We start from the raw sequence: 14,125 nt of genomic DNA on the forward strand, positions 1-14,125 counted from the left end.
AAATAGCCATCAGCCCAATACTCACGTCTTACGCTTACCTTTTGAGGGCTCCTGTTGAGCGACTAAAGTTATCGCTACGCCCGCAACGTCCACAAGCTTTGCGTATGGTATTCTAATTCTGAACTATTTGCTTCCACGTTTTGTGTCTCAAATAAATATTGTCTTGTGTTAAACCTCTGCTTTTATTGTTGAGGTAAGTTTTAATTCGTACTTCCTAAAGCTAGCTGTTAGTTCCTGGGATGAGAATCCCGATTTGCGGCCACTTCATTTTCTTTTTCGCTCTGTACGTTTTCGTGGAAAGTTTTCCCCGCATAATTCTGGCACCCCCCAACTTTGAATCGGTTTTCCGGCAAAAAAAGTGCGAGGATTATGCGAGTAAATACGGTAGTATATTTTCATTACATAATCAGGCTCCATGTGCTATTTTACTAAAATCTATGCTATGACACAAATTTCATAAATAAATGTGCCCATTGAGCTCGCACAAATAGAACATGAAAACTTCTTTTGTGTAGGCTGGCAACAACTACACAAAATATCATCAGCGGTCATGACGCACCCAGAGTCGTCACCTGGCCCGCAAGAAATGTTTACGACGGTGCTTTGCTTGACGTTGCTGCAAGCGCCAGTCATAATTTTTATCGCTATGTGCGGTTCAGTTTACTGTTCAACTCCCAAATGAGGATTTATTAGGAATGTGGCGGCACGTACACAAAATCCAGAGACGCAAATGACAACGCCTTAGAATACCTAACGCCGAATTCCCACCATCAACATGTTAATGACATCGATGTCACTTGTCGCTTCTGAGCTAGCAGCTGCTGCTTTCAGCTACTTTGATGCGAAAAGCTAGGAAAAGTGTAGCCTCAGAGACACGTGTTTTAAAACCAATAACACCAAAAATACGTCATGTGGCTGCACATCTCGAAGGCCACACTTTTCAGGCTCGCATGACGTTGTGCTCTAACAAACAAGGACAGGTATGCAAACATTATAATGATATTGCGGAATCACTTTGCATTCTCATTTGAGCGTCCCTGGCAATTCGTCTTCTTGAAAAACACTATGCCCGTACGTTACGACCTGCAAATCGCGCGTCAAACATACCCGTGCACTCACAACGAACCAGATTAGCGCAATAGATTAACGCAGTCTTTTCAGCCCCTGCGTGAGCGAAGGAATCAGAATTTAGAAAGCAGCCAAAAATCAATCAATATCTGCTAGAAAAACTGCACTTTTGGGCTTTGGTGTGGCGCAGCGTTCATTATGGTGTATGTCCCCCTTTGTGAGAGTTCGATATACGGGAGCACCGGTCGCATACTTTTGCATGGGAAATTCAAGGAGATTTTTCGACTGTTGGACATAGCCAATAATTCAATGTATCCGAGTTCGATATGCCAATATTGAGTATATTACATCTGAGATCGAACTCACTTTGAACCTAAAATTTACTATTTGCACAAGCCTACATATTCCGCTTTTTCAGAATTGCATGAGACTGCTCAGGACATGCAGGCTTTTTTAAATAAGTTTAAGGTAAGCGTATATGATCAATATAGAAAACTACATAGAAATCCCTTTCAAGTTTGACATATCTGGGTTTCACTGTATCTCTGTATTAAAGCCTATATGTTGCCCCCTATTCAACCCACCCACCTTGAATTCGACATCTCCACAGATGCTCCAGGTGCAAAAGGGGCCCTCAATCCTCAGTACAGTCTCCCCTTCTGCGTTTTCAACTCGGAACTTGGGTACACAGATGCTCCACTCTTGAGCCACGTACCCGATGGGCGTGTATGGAGGCGATGACACTTCAAGCTTCTGCATGGTGAGAGGATCGAAGCTATCAGCTTGTTGCATCCTATGCACAGAGACTGTGTTGATTTCAGATGAATATAACCAAGCAAACTTATGCATGCCCAGAAAGTAAGACTAAAATGTCAAAAGTGCTTTGCCAAGGGAGTAACTGAAGGTGTATAATTCTCTATTATCACAAGGGCATAAGGTTTCCTCTAAGATTATCTTCGCAATGCCACATTCACATGCGAATTCCCACGAGAATACTAGCATATTCTTGCTGCACTTGGTATTAGCATGTCTGCGCTGTGCAAAACACGAAATTGGTGAAAGCCTTCACAATAGTACCACTAGAGGTGCTTGATAACTTTTGTCCCAGTGGCATCATCAAAATACACAGGCTGGGGTTTAAGAAAGATGACTCTGAGGTCACATCAACTACTCATGTTTCTCATGCTTGCAAGGAGTGTGCAAAAGACGTACTAGCTAGGAAGAAATATCAATTTTTGAAAGTTGAAGATAAACAGTTGCATCTAGTGCTTTAAAACACACCACCACAACTGACAAGTGATGATTGAAACATCATAAACATAGCAAAAGCATGGCTATGTTTTTTTTTTTTTCACAAAATATGTGATCTGCATATAGCACAATGTCATAAAGCAACACTTCCACATAGGTCAGCCTACATGAAAACAAGCCTGTATGGATGCTGAACATCAATACTGAAGGGTTGATGAAAGTGTCCAATACTACAGTAATTAGGACATAGTGAAGCAGATTCAGCATACACCTCTTGTAACATAAAGAACCAGAGTCATCATTTTCGACACTATAAGAGGTACCACACTATAACCAAAAAAACCTTCTTCAAAAGCTGTACTTGCCCGCGCAAAATGCGTTAAAAATGCAGCCTCACATGTCCGAGAATGGAGGCATGCAATGCGAGGGGCATAGAACCACTCCAATTTCCAAACGTTAAAATTAACGCCTTAAGGTCCACGTTGTCAATGCAATGAACATGGTAAAAAAGAAACTTACAGAACAATGCGCCATTGTAGAAATTCGTCGCATACATTTCACACCTCCTCGATTATGCACATCATACAAACTGCGTTGAATTGCAACTGAAGTTTTGCATTCTGCACAGTAAGGTTTGTTGAATTTCATGGGTGCACACCCGGTGTTTAAGACATTGCAATCGAATCGCCAAACACCATTTGAGTTTTAGGCCATGCATTCCCCCGTTATCATTAATGATATGATTTCTATTTTTTGTAAATGAAGCCATCGTGAATAGTTTCGATAATTGCGTACCAAACCGAAACTTCGATTGGCCGCAACCGCTGCTGAAAAGCAACCAGCCCTGACAAAGCCTAGCCTGCAGTTTGGCATGTTGATTGATAGGTATGCGGGGTTTAACGTCCCAGAACCGCCATATGATTATGAGAGACGCCGTAGTAAAGGGCACTGGAAATTTCGACCACCTGGGGTTCTTTAACGTGCACCCAAATCTCAGCACATGGGGCTACAACATTTCCGCCTCCATCGGAACTGCAGCCGCCGCAGCTGGGATTCGATCCCGCGACCTGCGGATCAGCAGCCGAGTACCTTAGCCACTAGACCACCGCGGCGGGGCAGTTGGCATGTTGTCACAGGATGTTTGTCCGAGACAACATGAAGGTACAGCGTCAAAAAGAATGAACTCATGCACCAACCCAAAAGCAGTGCACGTGATACAAAGTTTAGGTTCGTGGCCGGGAGATCAACGGTGACAAAAGCCCTTCAAGCTTATGTAACTCCTTGTAATGGCAGCAAAGGGGAGCTGACATCATAAGGTGTTTAAATTTGCGGACGAGGTAGCAAACACAATAACAGTTGCAAGCACGATAACAATGATGCTTTAACCAACAGGAAATTCAAAACGCACGTGGGGAGCACACAACTGCACATTTCATGCGGAGCATGCAATGATGACTAGCAGCCGACGCCATATTGGCACAGTGGATCTCCATCCCTTAAGCAACCAACTTCATTCCTCACTCAGCGAGCTCGTGCAACACTGCTGTGGTCATTTTTTTTTTTCTTTCTGCTTTCTCTAATCTTTTTTTGTTCACTCCGCGTCTCCTCGTTCATTGTGACAGTGTTGTTGCTCTCCCCCTAGTGGTGCACATCTTTTAAAAAGTGCACTCACTACTATGTTTGTCAGAGAGATTTTTGGCAATCCCATTATGACCGGTCATTCCTTTTGGGGGACTGCACAATAATCGGAATATGCAAACATTAGTTTGTAGGGGTGCTGACACCCTCTGTAAAGTTGTTTGCGCCGCGGGGCGCACGTGTCTCGCCCAAAAGCCGCATTTTGGGGTGACAACCACCGAGCAATAGATGGCGTGTTTGCGTTGAGCACAACTATCATCATCATGGTATGAAGAGTGGTAGCGCTGGCGGTGACCCCTGGCAGAAGGCAAGCCTTGGTTGCGGGCGAGAGTTGAGCGAGTCTCTTCTGCGCGTAGCGGTTGTCGCGAACGGTTGTCTCTAGCGTGGGTCCTCGGCGCGTGATACCGCGGCCTGCGCGCCAGGCGGCCCTCGTGATAAGTCAAGCGTTGGTGACGCCGCCTTGGGGGTGTTATTGTGGTTGTCATGTTATTGTGTGTTTGTCTGTTGTGTTATTGTGTTTGTTTCGGAGTGTGTGTGTAAGGATATTGTGTAAGGATGTCCTAGCGTGTTGATGATTGATGTATCGATTTGGCGGACGATATCGTCTTTCAAAAAGTAGTTAAATAAACATGTGTTATTAATTGATTTGCACCGACCGCGTCTGCTGTGCCTGTTCACTCCAACAGTGTGGTGGCGCTCACTCACCATTGCGAGACTCTACAAGTTTCTATGGGAGAGTAAACGGAAGTCGAAAAAGGCTGCATTGTGACCGGTTTCGCACTCCAAGCGTTTAAAATATACAGTAGACTCTCTGTAAACGGAACCTGAAAGGACCAGGAAAATATGCTCCACTTAACAGAAGTTCCGTTTACTGAGAGGTGAACATGGGTGCAGATTACAAGTCCAAAACCAAGCATTGCCGAGATAATAGTACCATTTATGCTGTATTTTCATTCAACAGATTTCCGTTTACTGAGAGTCTACTGTAAGTGGTCAGCACTAAAAGACACATCACATTGTGCCGTGTACAATCCATGCAGGGAAAGGACATAAAGGTGGTACATTCTGTCAAGTTACTTCTTTTCTTTGGCCACTCATTTCAAACTTGGCCACATAAATTAAGCTTAAAACATTTCATAACATTTTGTTACGCATATAAAATCCCAAAACTGTACCTAACCAAATTATCATGGGAAAAGATAGAAGTGTTTTCACTGCTATGGGAAAGATAGAGTACCTACAAAGAACAAAATTTTTAGTAAAGTTTTCAATTCTGGGAGCATGCAGCACATGCTACAAGATGTAAAGCCATTTGCAGTGAGCCATGCAATGATTTGGTGTTGCGGGCACTTTTGTTCCAGTTACGATTTAAACATTATATCGAGTGGATCGATTTTGCCAACTGTTTGAGGCATTGCTACAGAAGCCATGCGAGAGAACAGTGAAGCAGGGACAAAAAAGAGCAAAAATCACAGCTTTGACGAGAGGGCAAAGCAATTCATGCACTAGCAACAAATTTGTATGGCATATGAAGTAAGGCTAGAAAATAACTATTTTGGATCTGATCTTGCATAACTCAACAAAGCACTGGTTTAACAGAATATGGCAACCCCAGGACCCAAGAGGTTTTAAAGCTATCAGCCCTTTAAACGCGAAGTGTTGAGATTGAGGGCACAGGAAGCTAAGGTGCCATATTCTTATGTCTGTCGAGATGCCGCACATTCCAATGCTTGCGACCACGAGTAAAGTTCACAGTTGCTGCCTGAGCAACACACTTTCTTTCACCTGAAAACAACAAGCCAGGGTGTTTGATTGAGGAGGCATTAACTGAAAACCTCACACGCAGGCAATGCTATCGCATGCAGTCTTTGTGCGACGGAGATGGCTCACTTGTTTCATATCTGCTTCAGCCAATTCGTCCCCAGCATTTCTGTGCCTTAACACGTCCATCGAACATACTACACACGGGGCGATTAAATCGATTAAGAATTCATACAGATTATAATGTCAGCAGCAAGACCCCGCCAAGATTGTCCATATACTATAACTGCTATCACGAAAAGTACTAATACTGTAATGGTTTCTTGACATTGTGTGAAGACTGTTGAGTTTATTCAGTATAGCGAAATGTGCACTGCACAGGCCACCGTACCTGCAGGCAGCACGGAAAGCAGCAGGAGCTACAGCGTAAATCCCTCTGCAGATGGATCACTTCATTGCCAGCATTGTCAGTGAGCTTGATGTCAAAGGGGCGGTTAGGACCGCAGCAATTTCGAGAGCAACAATCGGTGTCTAGAGAGAAACAAAGTGTGTCATTAATAAAAAAGAACATTATTACAGATAATAAGGCAGCCTTGCCATGATGACCGATACCTCAGATCAAGTATACGTGGTAAATAGAGGCTAGAAGACCCTTTAAATTCGCTCTATGAAGTGCGTATGGGCACATGAAAACCTTTAAGAAGTCGAAGTCTAGGTGAGGCTCTGCAGTTTTGCAGAAGCCTACAATAAACAAGCAGCCCCAAGATTTTTTTTAAACAGCGCTGTAAAAGCGGAGTTATATGCAATTGATGATCATAACACGACAAGTCACTTGTTTAATTCTTTCTTTCACTATCACCCGTTCGTTGGTTGGTTTCCTCTCCCAAAGCTACTTTGACCACCTCAACAAGTGTCCCTCCCAATCTCTCATGACATAGTACTTGACCGCCGACGTGCTCTTTCAGACAGCGTCCACTTCCAGATACCCCGACTATTTCAACTGCATGCTTTTCAGCTGCCCACAGTTGATTTCGTTCGTGCAGTTTATCAGAATGCAAGACACAACTATGTTGGTACACAAGTGATTTGGCTCTTGACTTATGCGCTGCAGTTGTCAATTTACAAGTGCGCATTCATGGACAACACGAAGAAGAACAGCAAAAACCACGGGCTGCTGCTTGCAGACTAACCGGAAGTCGTAGGTTCTTGTTTGACGAACCAAAGCATCAACTGTTGATAACATCACAGGTGCAACATGTTGACGGCGCACATCTCACCGGAGAAGCCAGAAAGGCCCAGAGAGATGAAGGAATTGTTTTTCGGGAATTGTGGTGTGGCCTGTAGCTCTGCTATGTGTGGCATCATTAAGAGTGATGGGATTCTGAACAGGTTGAATGTGTTTACTTGTAATGTTTGAAAAAAAAATTATCGGAGGTGGTTCAAGGGCCCTTCATTACTATCGATTCTTTTGCTAAGCATGACCGACTAGTTCAAATAAAGTTATCTGACCATCTCATTTTTGTAATTCTAACACCAACGGTAAGACAGATGATGATATTATACCATTAAATTTGAGATTACATAGCAGTGAATAGCGACAGTGGGAATAAAATGTCAGCAGCTGTCTACCAGCATGTTTAGATATCTGCTTTGAGTTTTTTTTTTTTCTTAAGGACACAATATCATATATGCACTGATAATGCACCACGCTTATTTCACAATGGACAATACAAAATAAGTATGCACAAAACTTGGTGAAGGACATGCATTGAACACAGAAAGCCATCCAACATTAAAAACAATAAATATTAAATGCAAATAACTTTACGTTATGTGAAGATTAAGCCAGCTGATTTCGTCCTGTTTACTAAAACAGTGAGCTAATGTGGGCCAGTTGGTAGATACTGCTAGTACTCATGCAGCAAAACAGTGCTAGTGAATGGAAAAAAAAACAAGAAATGATAAACACATTTGCATGGTGCTGTTAGGTACAGTTTGCTGCAAGTCTACAAACTACGCAAGGCCGTGGCCAGGAGTTTTTTCAAAATATTTCCATTAGGTATGTCAGTGGCTATTGACAGAGAGCTTTTCCAGAGAGTTCATTTCATGGTTACTTGAAAAAGTGTTTCTGGGCCCCTTTAAGTCTAAGCGATTATTGAAGCAGTCTAGGTTGTCACAATTCATCCAGGTTCCCACACTATCAATTTTGGTTTGAAAGACCCCAATTTTATAGTTTTCTTAAATTTTCTCCGCTGTTCTCACGTGTCAAGCCACTAAGGGAAATAGAAGTACTTGGAGCCGTTTTTAACTACATAGCAATACTCCTTATCTCTCTTGCTTTGGTTGCCTTTATTGAGGACTGCGCACTCGCCATTTTCTGATAAGAATGCTGTGTTGCGCTGATAGCAGCACCATCGTGACCAAGGTGTACCAGGCGCACAGCAATAACATGAGGTAAGCGAGTGAGATAGACGATTACTGATGTGTGATAGAAAGACGCCCCAAATAAGCCTCTTTGTTAACTGAGCCACAACTGCCGGCGGGGAGGGCAATATTTTGCCACATTGCAACCCCCTTCGGCGCACTGGCTGCCGGCGGCAGGAAACTGGCGTTGGAAAAAGAGCAAAATCGCTGCAATGGTGTAACAGAGGGTTGACTACAGGGGACTTTGCCACGCGAACGCGATGCACGTACGACGTATTTTCAAAGGTGCTGTCAGGAACGCAGCAGAACTACGCATTATTTCGTCTGTCACCTTCCATGTACCGTCGGTAGCAACGAAAAATTATATGTGATGACGCCATTGTAACATTACAAAAAGTGCATGGCCTTTTCTATGTTTGCCATTGTGCGGAAAAACACTTCAGCTCATTCGCATGACCATATCCGCTACCATGAAATCATTCCAGAACTATGAAGAGAGTACACAAGAGAGTATCCTTCAGTGGGGAGAATCGTGCACCTTGGCCTTTCACAGGAACTACTGCGTTAGTTGCCTGGGCCACAAAGGTCACTTCACTCGCTGAGCAGGCCCTGTTTGCGAAAAGAGAGTGCTTTTCAAACACCGCAAAGTACCAACTGGAACACTTGTTAGTTCGCACTCATATCTGCTCCTGTGATTACGTTTCATGCATCAGTTTCATTTAAACAGCGCATTAAGGGTCGAGCTGTAAACGTTGTTAGGTAGCTGTCACCCTGTGTTGTGTTTGTGCGCCATTTGTGAGCAGCATGTTGCATGTTTCGATCTGCTAGCCGTTCTCAGCATTACATTCCAAGTTATTTAATCGTTGCTATTGCATTCAGTGCTTTGCCCTTGCCGCGAAACTGACTTGTTCTTTCTTCGTGGTTGCAACATAGGACCCAGCAAAGGTGTGAAGACTATTTTGTTGAGCCAATGCGGCAGCAGTGAGTGGCCTTCATTTTCACGAGCGATACGCACTTGCGGTCCCGCGCACAAGGGCAGTGAATGGCGTGCTCTAAACTGCTAAGCCACATGTACTGCCGTGCAGACAGTGCATGATTTAGATTGAGTGAGATGTTTATGGTTGGTAGGTTTGTCATGATGATGTGCCGCCGCATTCGTCGGTAGCCATCGTCACTCTTCCGTGAATTTCCATGCAGGCATCGCCGCACACGCGCCGAAGTCGTAGTAATCACTGCATGATCTACTGAAGCTTTTATCGCAAATGTGCAAAATTGTAAGTTCTTCACAGTGACATACGTGAACGATTATTTGTGAACATCGAATATTCGAGGAATATTCAAGTTAGTTCGAATATTCGAAATTTTTTATTATGTGGTTATCGAATCGAATACGAATATCACAAATGCAATATTCGATGAATATTTAATATTCGCACACCTCTACTATATATCAATACAACTTATTGGTCACAACATTTTGCACAAACTGGCATCTACCCAAGAGCACACAATACTGTCCCACCATGGTTGTTACGGTACTGCTGTCAAGGTAAATGTGTAGCGGCCTTATTGCATACCGTATTTTCGCGCGTATAACCCGCACCAAAAACCAAATTCAGTGGCAAAGTGGAGGTGCGATTAATACGCGGGGTTTTTTCTATAGTGCTGCTTCACAGCAATGCATGTTGTGCTGTGAAGCCCCTTAACAGTGTAGCGAAGGCTACGGAGGCGGTTTCTGCAAATTCGTGTTGCTCCGCAAGTAGCACCGCAGCTTGCGGCTGATTTTGGTTTCGCTTGCTTGCATCGTTGAAGTGTTTAGAAAAACATTTGGGGAGAGACAATTTGATTGTTCAGTGTAAAATCTCACTGTCACACCACAAGTATATTTTTTGGACGTTCGCGGCCGCTCAGTGACCTTCCACATGTCCCTACGTCACGGACGCCATGTTTACTTTTGGAAAGGGCTTGCTGAAAAGGTGGTGCTGTCTAAGAAAGTTCCATAATAAATAAAGTAAGTTCCATAATAAATAAAGTAAGTTCCATAATAAATAAAGCAGTATTTATTTCAGCAAGGCAAATGAGATGTTATAGTGCCTATAGAGATATTATCAGTAAATTAATGTACTACTTTTTAACGCGGTAGCAGGCATGCATTTCGGTTCTGTTGTTTCCAGGGTGCTGTTACAGTGTACTAGAAGGGGTAGTGCTGTCAAGTTGTTGCCGAGTGTGAGCGCTCTTTACCTCGCTGATACCGCTAGTACTCCACATCTCGACCTGTTCGCCAAGCCTAAGTCGATCTGTTCTGTCACCATGAGTAGCGTACGGCAGCAGGCCTTCACGCACAGCAAAAGCTTAAGATCATCACCGTCGCCGAGAAATTTGGAAATCGCGAAGCGGGAAGACGGCACGATGTGGACGAGTCCTGCGTGCAACTGTGGAGAAAGCAGAAAGAGAGCCTACAAGCCGCGCACCGCAACCGTAGCTCATTTCGTGGCCCCAAGACCGGTGCCTACCCGAGCTGAAGGTGCAGCTAGTAAAGTTCATCGAAGATGTGAGAAGCAGGGGTCACGCCGTATCGACCGAGATGGCCCAAGTGGAAGCGCGGCGACTTTCGAGGGAGCTAGGCCTACCTCACGAGTTCCGTGCGAGCCGCGGATGGCTGCACCGCTTTATGAAGTGGCAAGGGCTCTCAATCAGACGGCGGACTATATGTCAACGCTTGCCGGCTTCTTTTGAAGAGAAGCTGCTCAAGTACCAGAGATATGTAATTGGCCTGCGAAAGCAGCACAATTACATTTTCTCGCAAATCGGCAATGCGGATGAAACTCCTGTTTATTTCGAAATGCCGTTGGACACAACAATTGAGAAGACGGGCAGCAGTTCGGTGAGCGTGCTGACTGGCGGAAACATGAAACTGCGCATCACAGTCTTGCTTTGTGCCCTCGCCGACGGCACGCAACTGCGACCGTACGTCATCTTGAAAAGGAAAACTCTACCAAAGGTTCACTTGCCTGCCGGTGTGGTGGTGCGCGCACACGAGAACGCGTGGATGAACAGTGACTTGTTCGTAGACTGCATCAAGACGGTATGGGAGAAGAGGCCCGGTGCGATGCTCGCAAAGAGGTCCATGCTCGTTCTTGACTCGTTCCGCGGCCACACAACTGAGGAAGTGAAGGATCGCCTTTCACGCAACGGCACCGACTTAGTTGTTATACCCGGTGGAATGACGTCAATGTTGCAGCCTCTAGATGTGTCGCTTAACAAGCCCTTCAAAGCGCATGTCAAGCGCTATTACGCCGAGTGGATGGCCGAAGGCTGCTAAGACTTCACGCCGACACGACGAGTCCAAAGGCCTGATATTGCCCTATTCTGCAAGTGGATTGTCGAGGCATGGAAAGTTATTCCAGGCGAGATGGTGCGAAAAAGTTTCAAGAAATGCTGCATCACCAACAACATGGATGGAACCAAAGATGACTTTGTGCATAATAGTGAGGACTGCGGCTCAAGTGATAGCTCTAGCGAGAGCAGCGACAGTCGGTGAATTGTGACTGGCCTTGCAGACAGCGTATTCTGCTTGCTAGATAAAGCTTTTTCTGTCTACATATGTGCTGTGTTGCTTGAGCAGTAGCTTTTGTACAGCCTTTCCTGTATATCAAATGTGCGGGCAATACGCGAGGATTTTTTTTTTCTTTCTCGGTGAGCTGAAAGTGGGGGTGCGGACTATATGCAGGGGCGGGTTATACGCGCAAAAATACAGTACGAGTGTTTTGTGTGAAAACAACCTGCAGGGTAGCCGAAAACTGATAATGTCTGCAATAACAAGACTCACCTCTGGCACAGTGCTGCCGTAGACTGTACTATATTATTTCATGCATGCACCCACACCTGAGCAAGCACCTTTTCCAATTTCGCTGCTAATTTAAAATTTCAGCACCATCCCTCCCACCTGCTCTGCAGCCCGATCACACCCGAATGCACCCCGATCCTTGGTAGCAATGGCTCACTTGAATAAATACACCAATCCTGCGTTCAAATCAGTTTTTTTTTTATCCCGGTGACTGCACCCTGAACATAGCTCACGGCACCCAAGAAAGTTTAAGAGCACATTTTTTTTTTCTTGGTGAAAAAAACGTTGGCACTGCCATGTATTGAATGTTGCTACTCAGGGAAGGCAGGGGAACCTACAGTAGGCAACGCACCACAAGGTGGCCCAGACAGGAAGTTGCATAAGCTCGCATGACCTGTAAGCTTTTGTAGTTGACTACATTATGCCCTAATTATTTACCAATATTCTCTTAGTTACTGTACTTGCTCTCATTTCATTTTTCTCTTTTAACAAGTGGACGCCAACAGAGTCACTTTGCCAATGTAAGTATAACTGCTACGACTTGTTTCCACACAAAACAATGGTTGGTAGAAGAAACGAGTGTCCTAGAGTTTTCTTTGGCAGCCAACAATGACCACTGTAAAACACACTGCATGGACGCGTGCAGCAATACAAGCCAAGCACAAATCCGAGTCCGTGCATGTGGCCACCACCGCCATGCATGCTGGGCAACTCATCTGCATTCCCGAGATGCAAGAAATCCTTATATGGACACTTAAGTCACAGAGGCTTATAACCTTATTTACAATAAACTCTCATTCAACAGAACCTGAAGGAATCGGGAAAATATGTTCCACTTAACAAGAGTTCGAACTGCTAACAAATGAACAATGGCGCACAATACAAGCGCGAAACCAATCTACTTGTTCCATTTATGCAGTAGTTCCGGTCAAGAGATTCCCGTTGACTGAGAATCTACCGTGTAAAGGCTTTTATGGTTTTCTTTTTGAAGTGACCAGAAAAGAGAGAGAATAGATGAGAGGCCAAAAGAAGAGAGCGTAGAAGTTAGTGGCTATATACTGACTTCGCTAACTTAAGTTACTAACTCATTTATTTTTTTACCTCTCATATTCTGAAGCAGCCCTTTCATAATTTTTAATGCCGCACTATGTACTAGGCCGCTATCTATGGTGACCAAAAAAATTTGGTCAGACCTCTAAGGTGTTATAATTTCCCTTGACAGTCCCAAAAGGATGCATACCTAATAATGGCACCTTAAACAACCAAATAAAAGAAACCATGACTTCATCTTCAGACAAGGATTGCAGGGTCGTATCCGTCCATACAATCATATTCAAGTCACAAATGCGTAATCTTATTTCCTCATACATACCTTCCACAGCTTTGTAGACTTTCTGGCCCATGCTGTTCTTAATGGTATACTTGTTCTGAGTTTCAAACCCAAGAAATGCTGAAAAAGAACAAAGATTCAATCAAGGCGTCACATTCTGCTCAACATCTCAAACCTCTCACTAAAACCATAAGGCTGAGACAGTGATATATTTTTTCATAAGAGATCATACATGGGTGCTCTAAATGAAATTAATATCCCAATATTTCCAGATACCAATGTAGATACCAATGTAAATAAGTATGCCGAGATATCTCCTCATTGCCTCGCCACGGTGGTGTAGTGGCTAAGGTACTCAGCTGATGACCTGCAGGTCCCGGAACCGTATCCCGGCTGCGGCGGCTACAGGAACTTCGCTGCTTTGGTGGTCCCCACATGTTCACAGGAGACCGGAGGGCAATATGGAAACATCCAGGCAGCTCTCTTTGAAGAGTTGGTGGCCTATGTGGGTAGACAGCTAGCCACACTTAACGACTCAAGCTATAACGATGAAGAAAAATGCACAGACAAAAGCCTTTGAAAACATTTCATGTTTTGACAAACATTAGCGGTCAAAGTATTAACTACACAATGGGGCAATAGCACTGAACTCCCAAGACTTGATAAATGCATTGCTATTTGTAATTAAGGTTCGAGCTAAGTTTTGTTTCCCTCTGATTTACACTTCCTTTAATGCAGCGCAAATCATTATAACAAAAATATATATATTTTCCCCTTAATGTATCAAGCTTGTCATATAGAAAAAT

At 44.1% G+C, this 14,125-nt stretch overlaps 1 protein-coding gene across 5 annotated transcripts in view; it reads right to left on the bottom strand.

Annotated features, from left to right (window-relative positions):
• The window catches only part of LOC119159614 (phospholipid scramblase 2), a 37,347-nt gene that overhangs the window by 16,908 nt on the left and 6,314 nt on the right, over positions 1-14,125 (bottom strand). For all 5 annotated transcript variants that reach the window (XM_075891435.1, XM_037412428.2, XM_075891437.1 and 2 more), the window contains exons 4-6: positions 13,362-13,439; positions 6,110-6,249; positions 1,657-1,821 (exon numbers count right to left, since the gene is read on the bottom strand). In XM_075891435.1, coding sequence (XP_075747550.1) covers positions 1,657-1,821; positions 6,110-6,249; positions 13,362-13,439 — 383 coding nt within the window. The remainder of the gene's footprint in view (positions 1-1,656; positions 1,822-6,109; positions 6,250-13,361; positions 13,440-14,125) is intronic.

Source organism: Rhipicephalus microplus, chromosome 1 (assembly GCF_043290135.1).
Source record: "Rhipicephalus microplus isolate Deutch F79 chromosome 1, USDA_Rmic, whole genome shotgun sequence".
Lineage (NCBI taxonomy): Eukaryota > Metazoa > Arthropoda > Arachnida > Ixodida > Ixodidae > Rhipicephalus > Rhipicephalus microplus.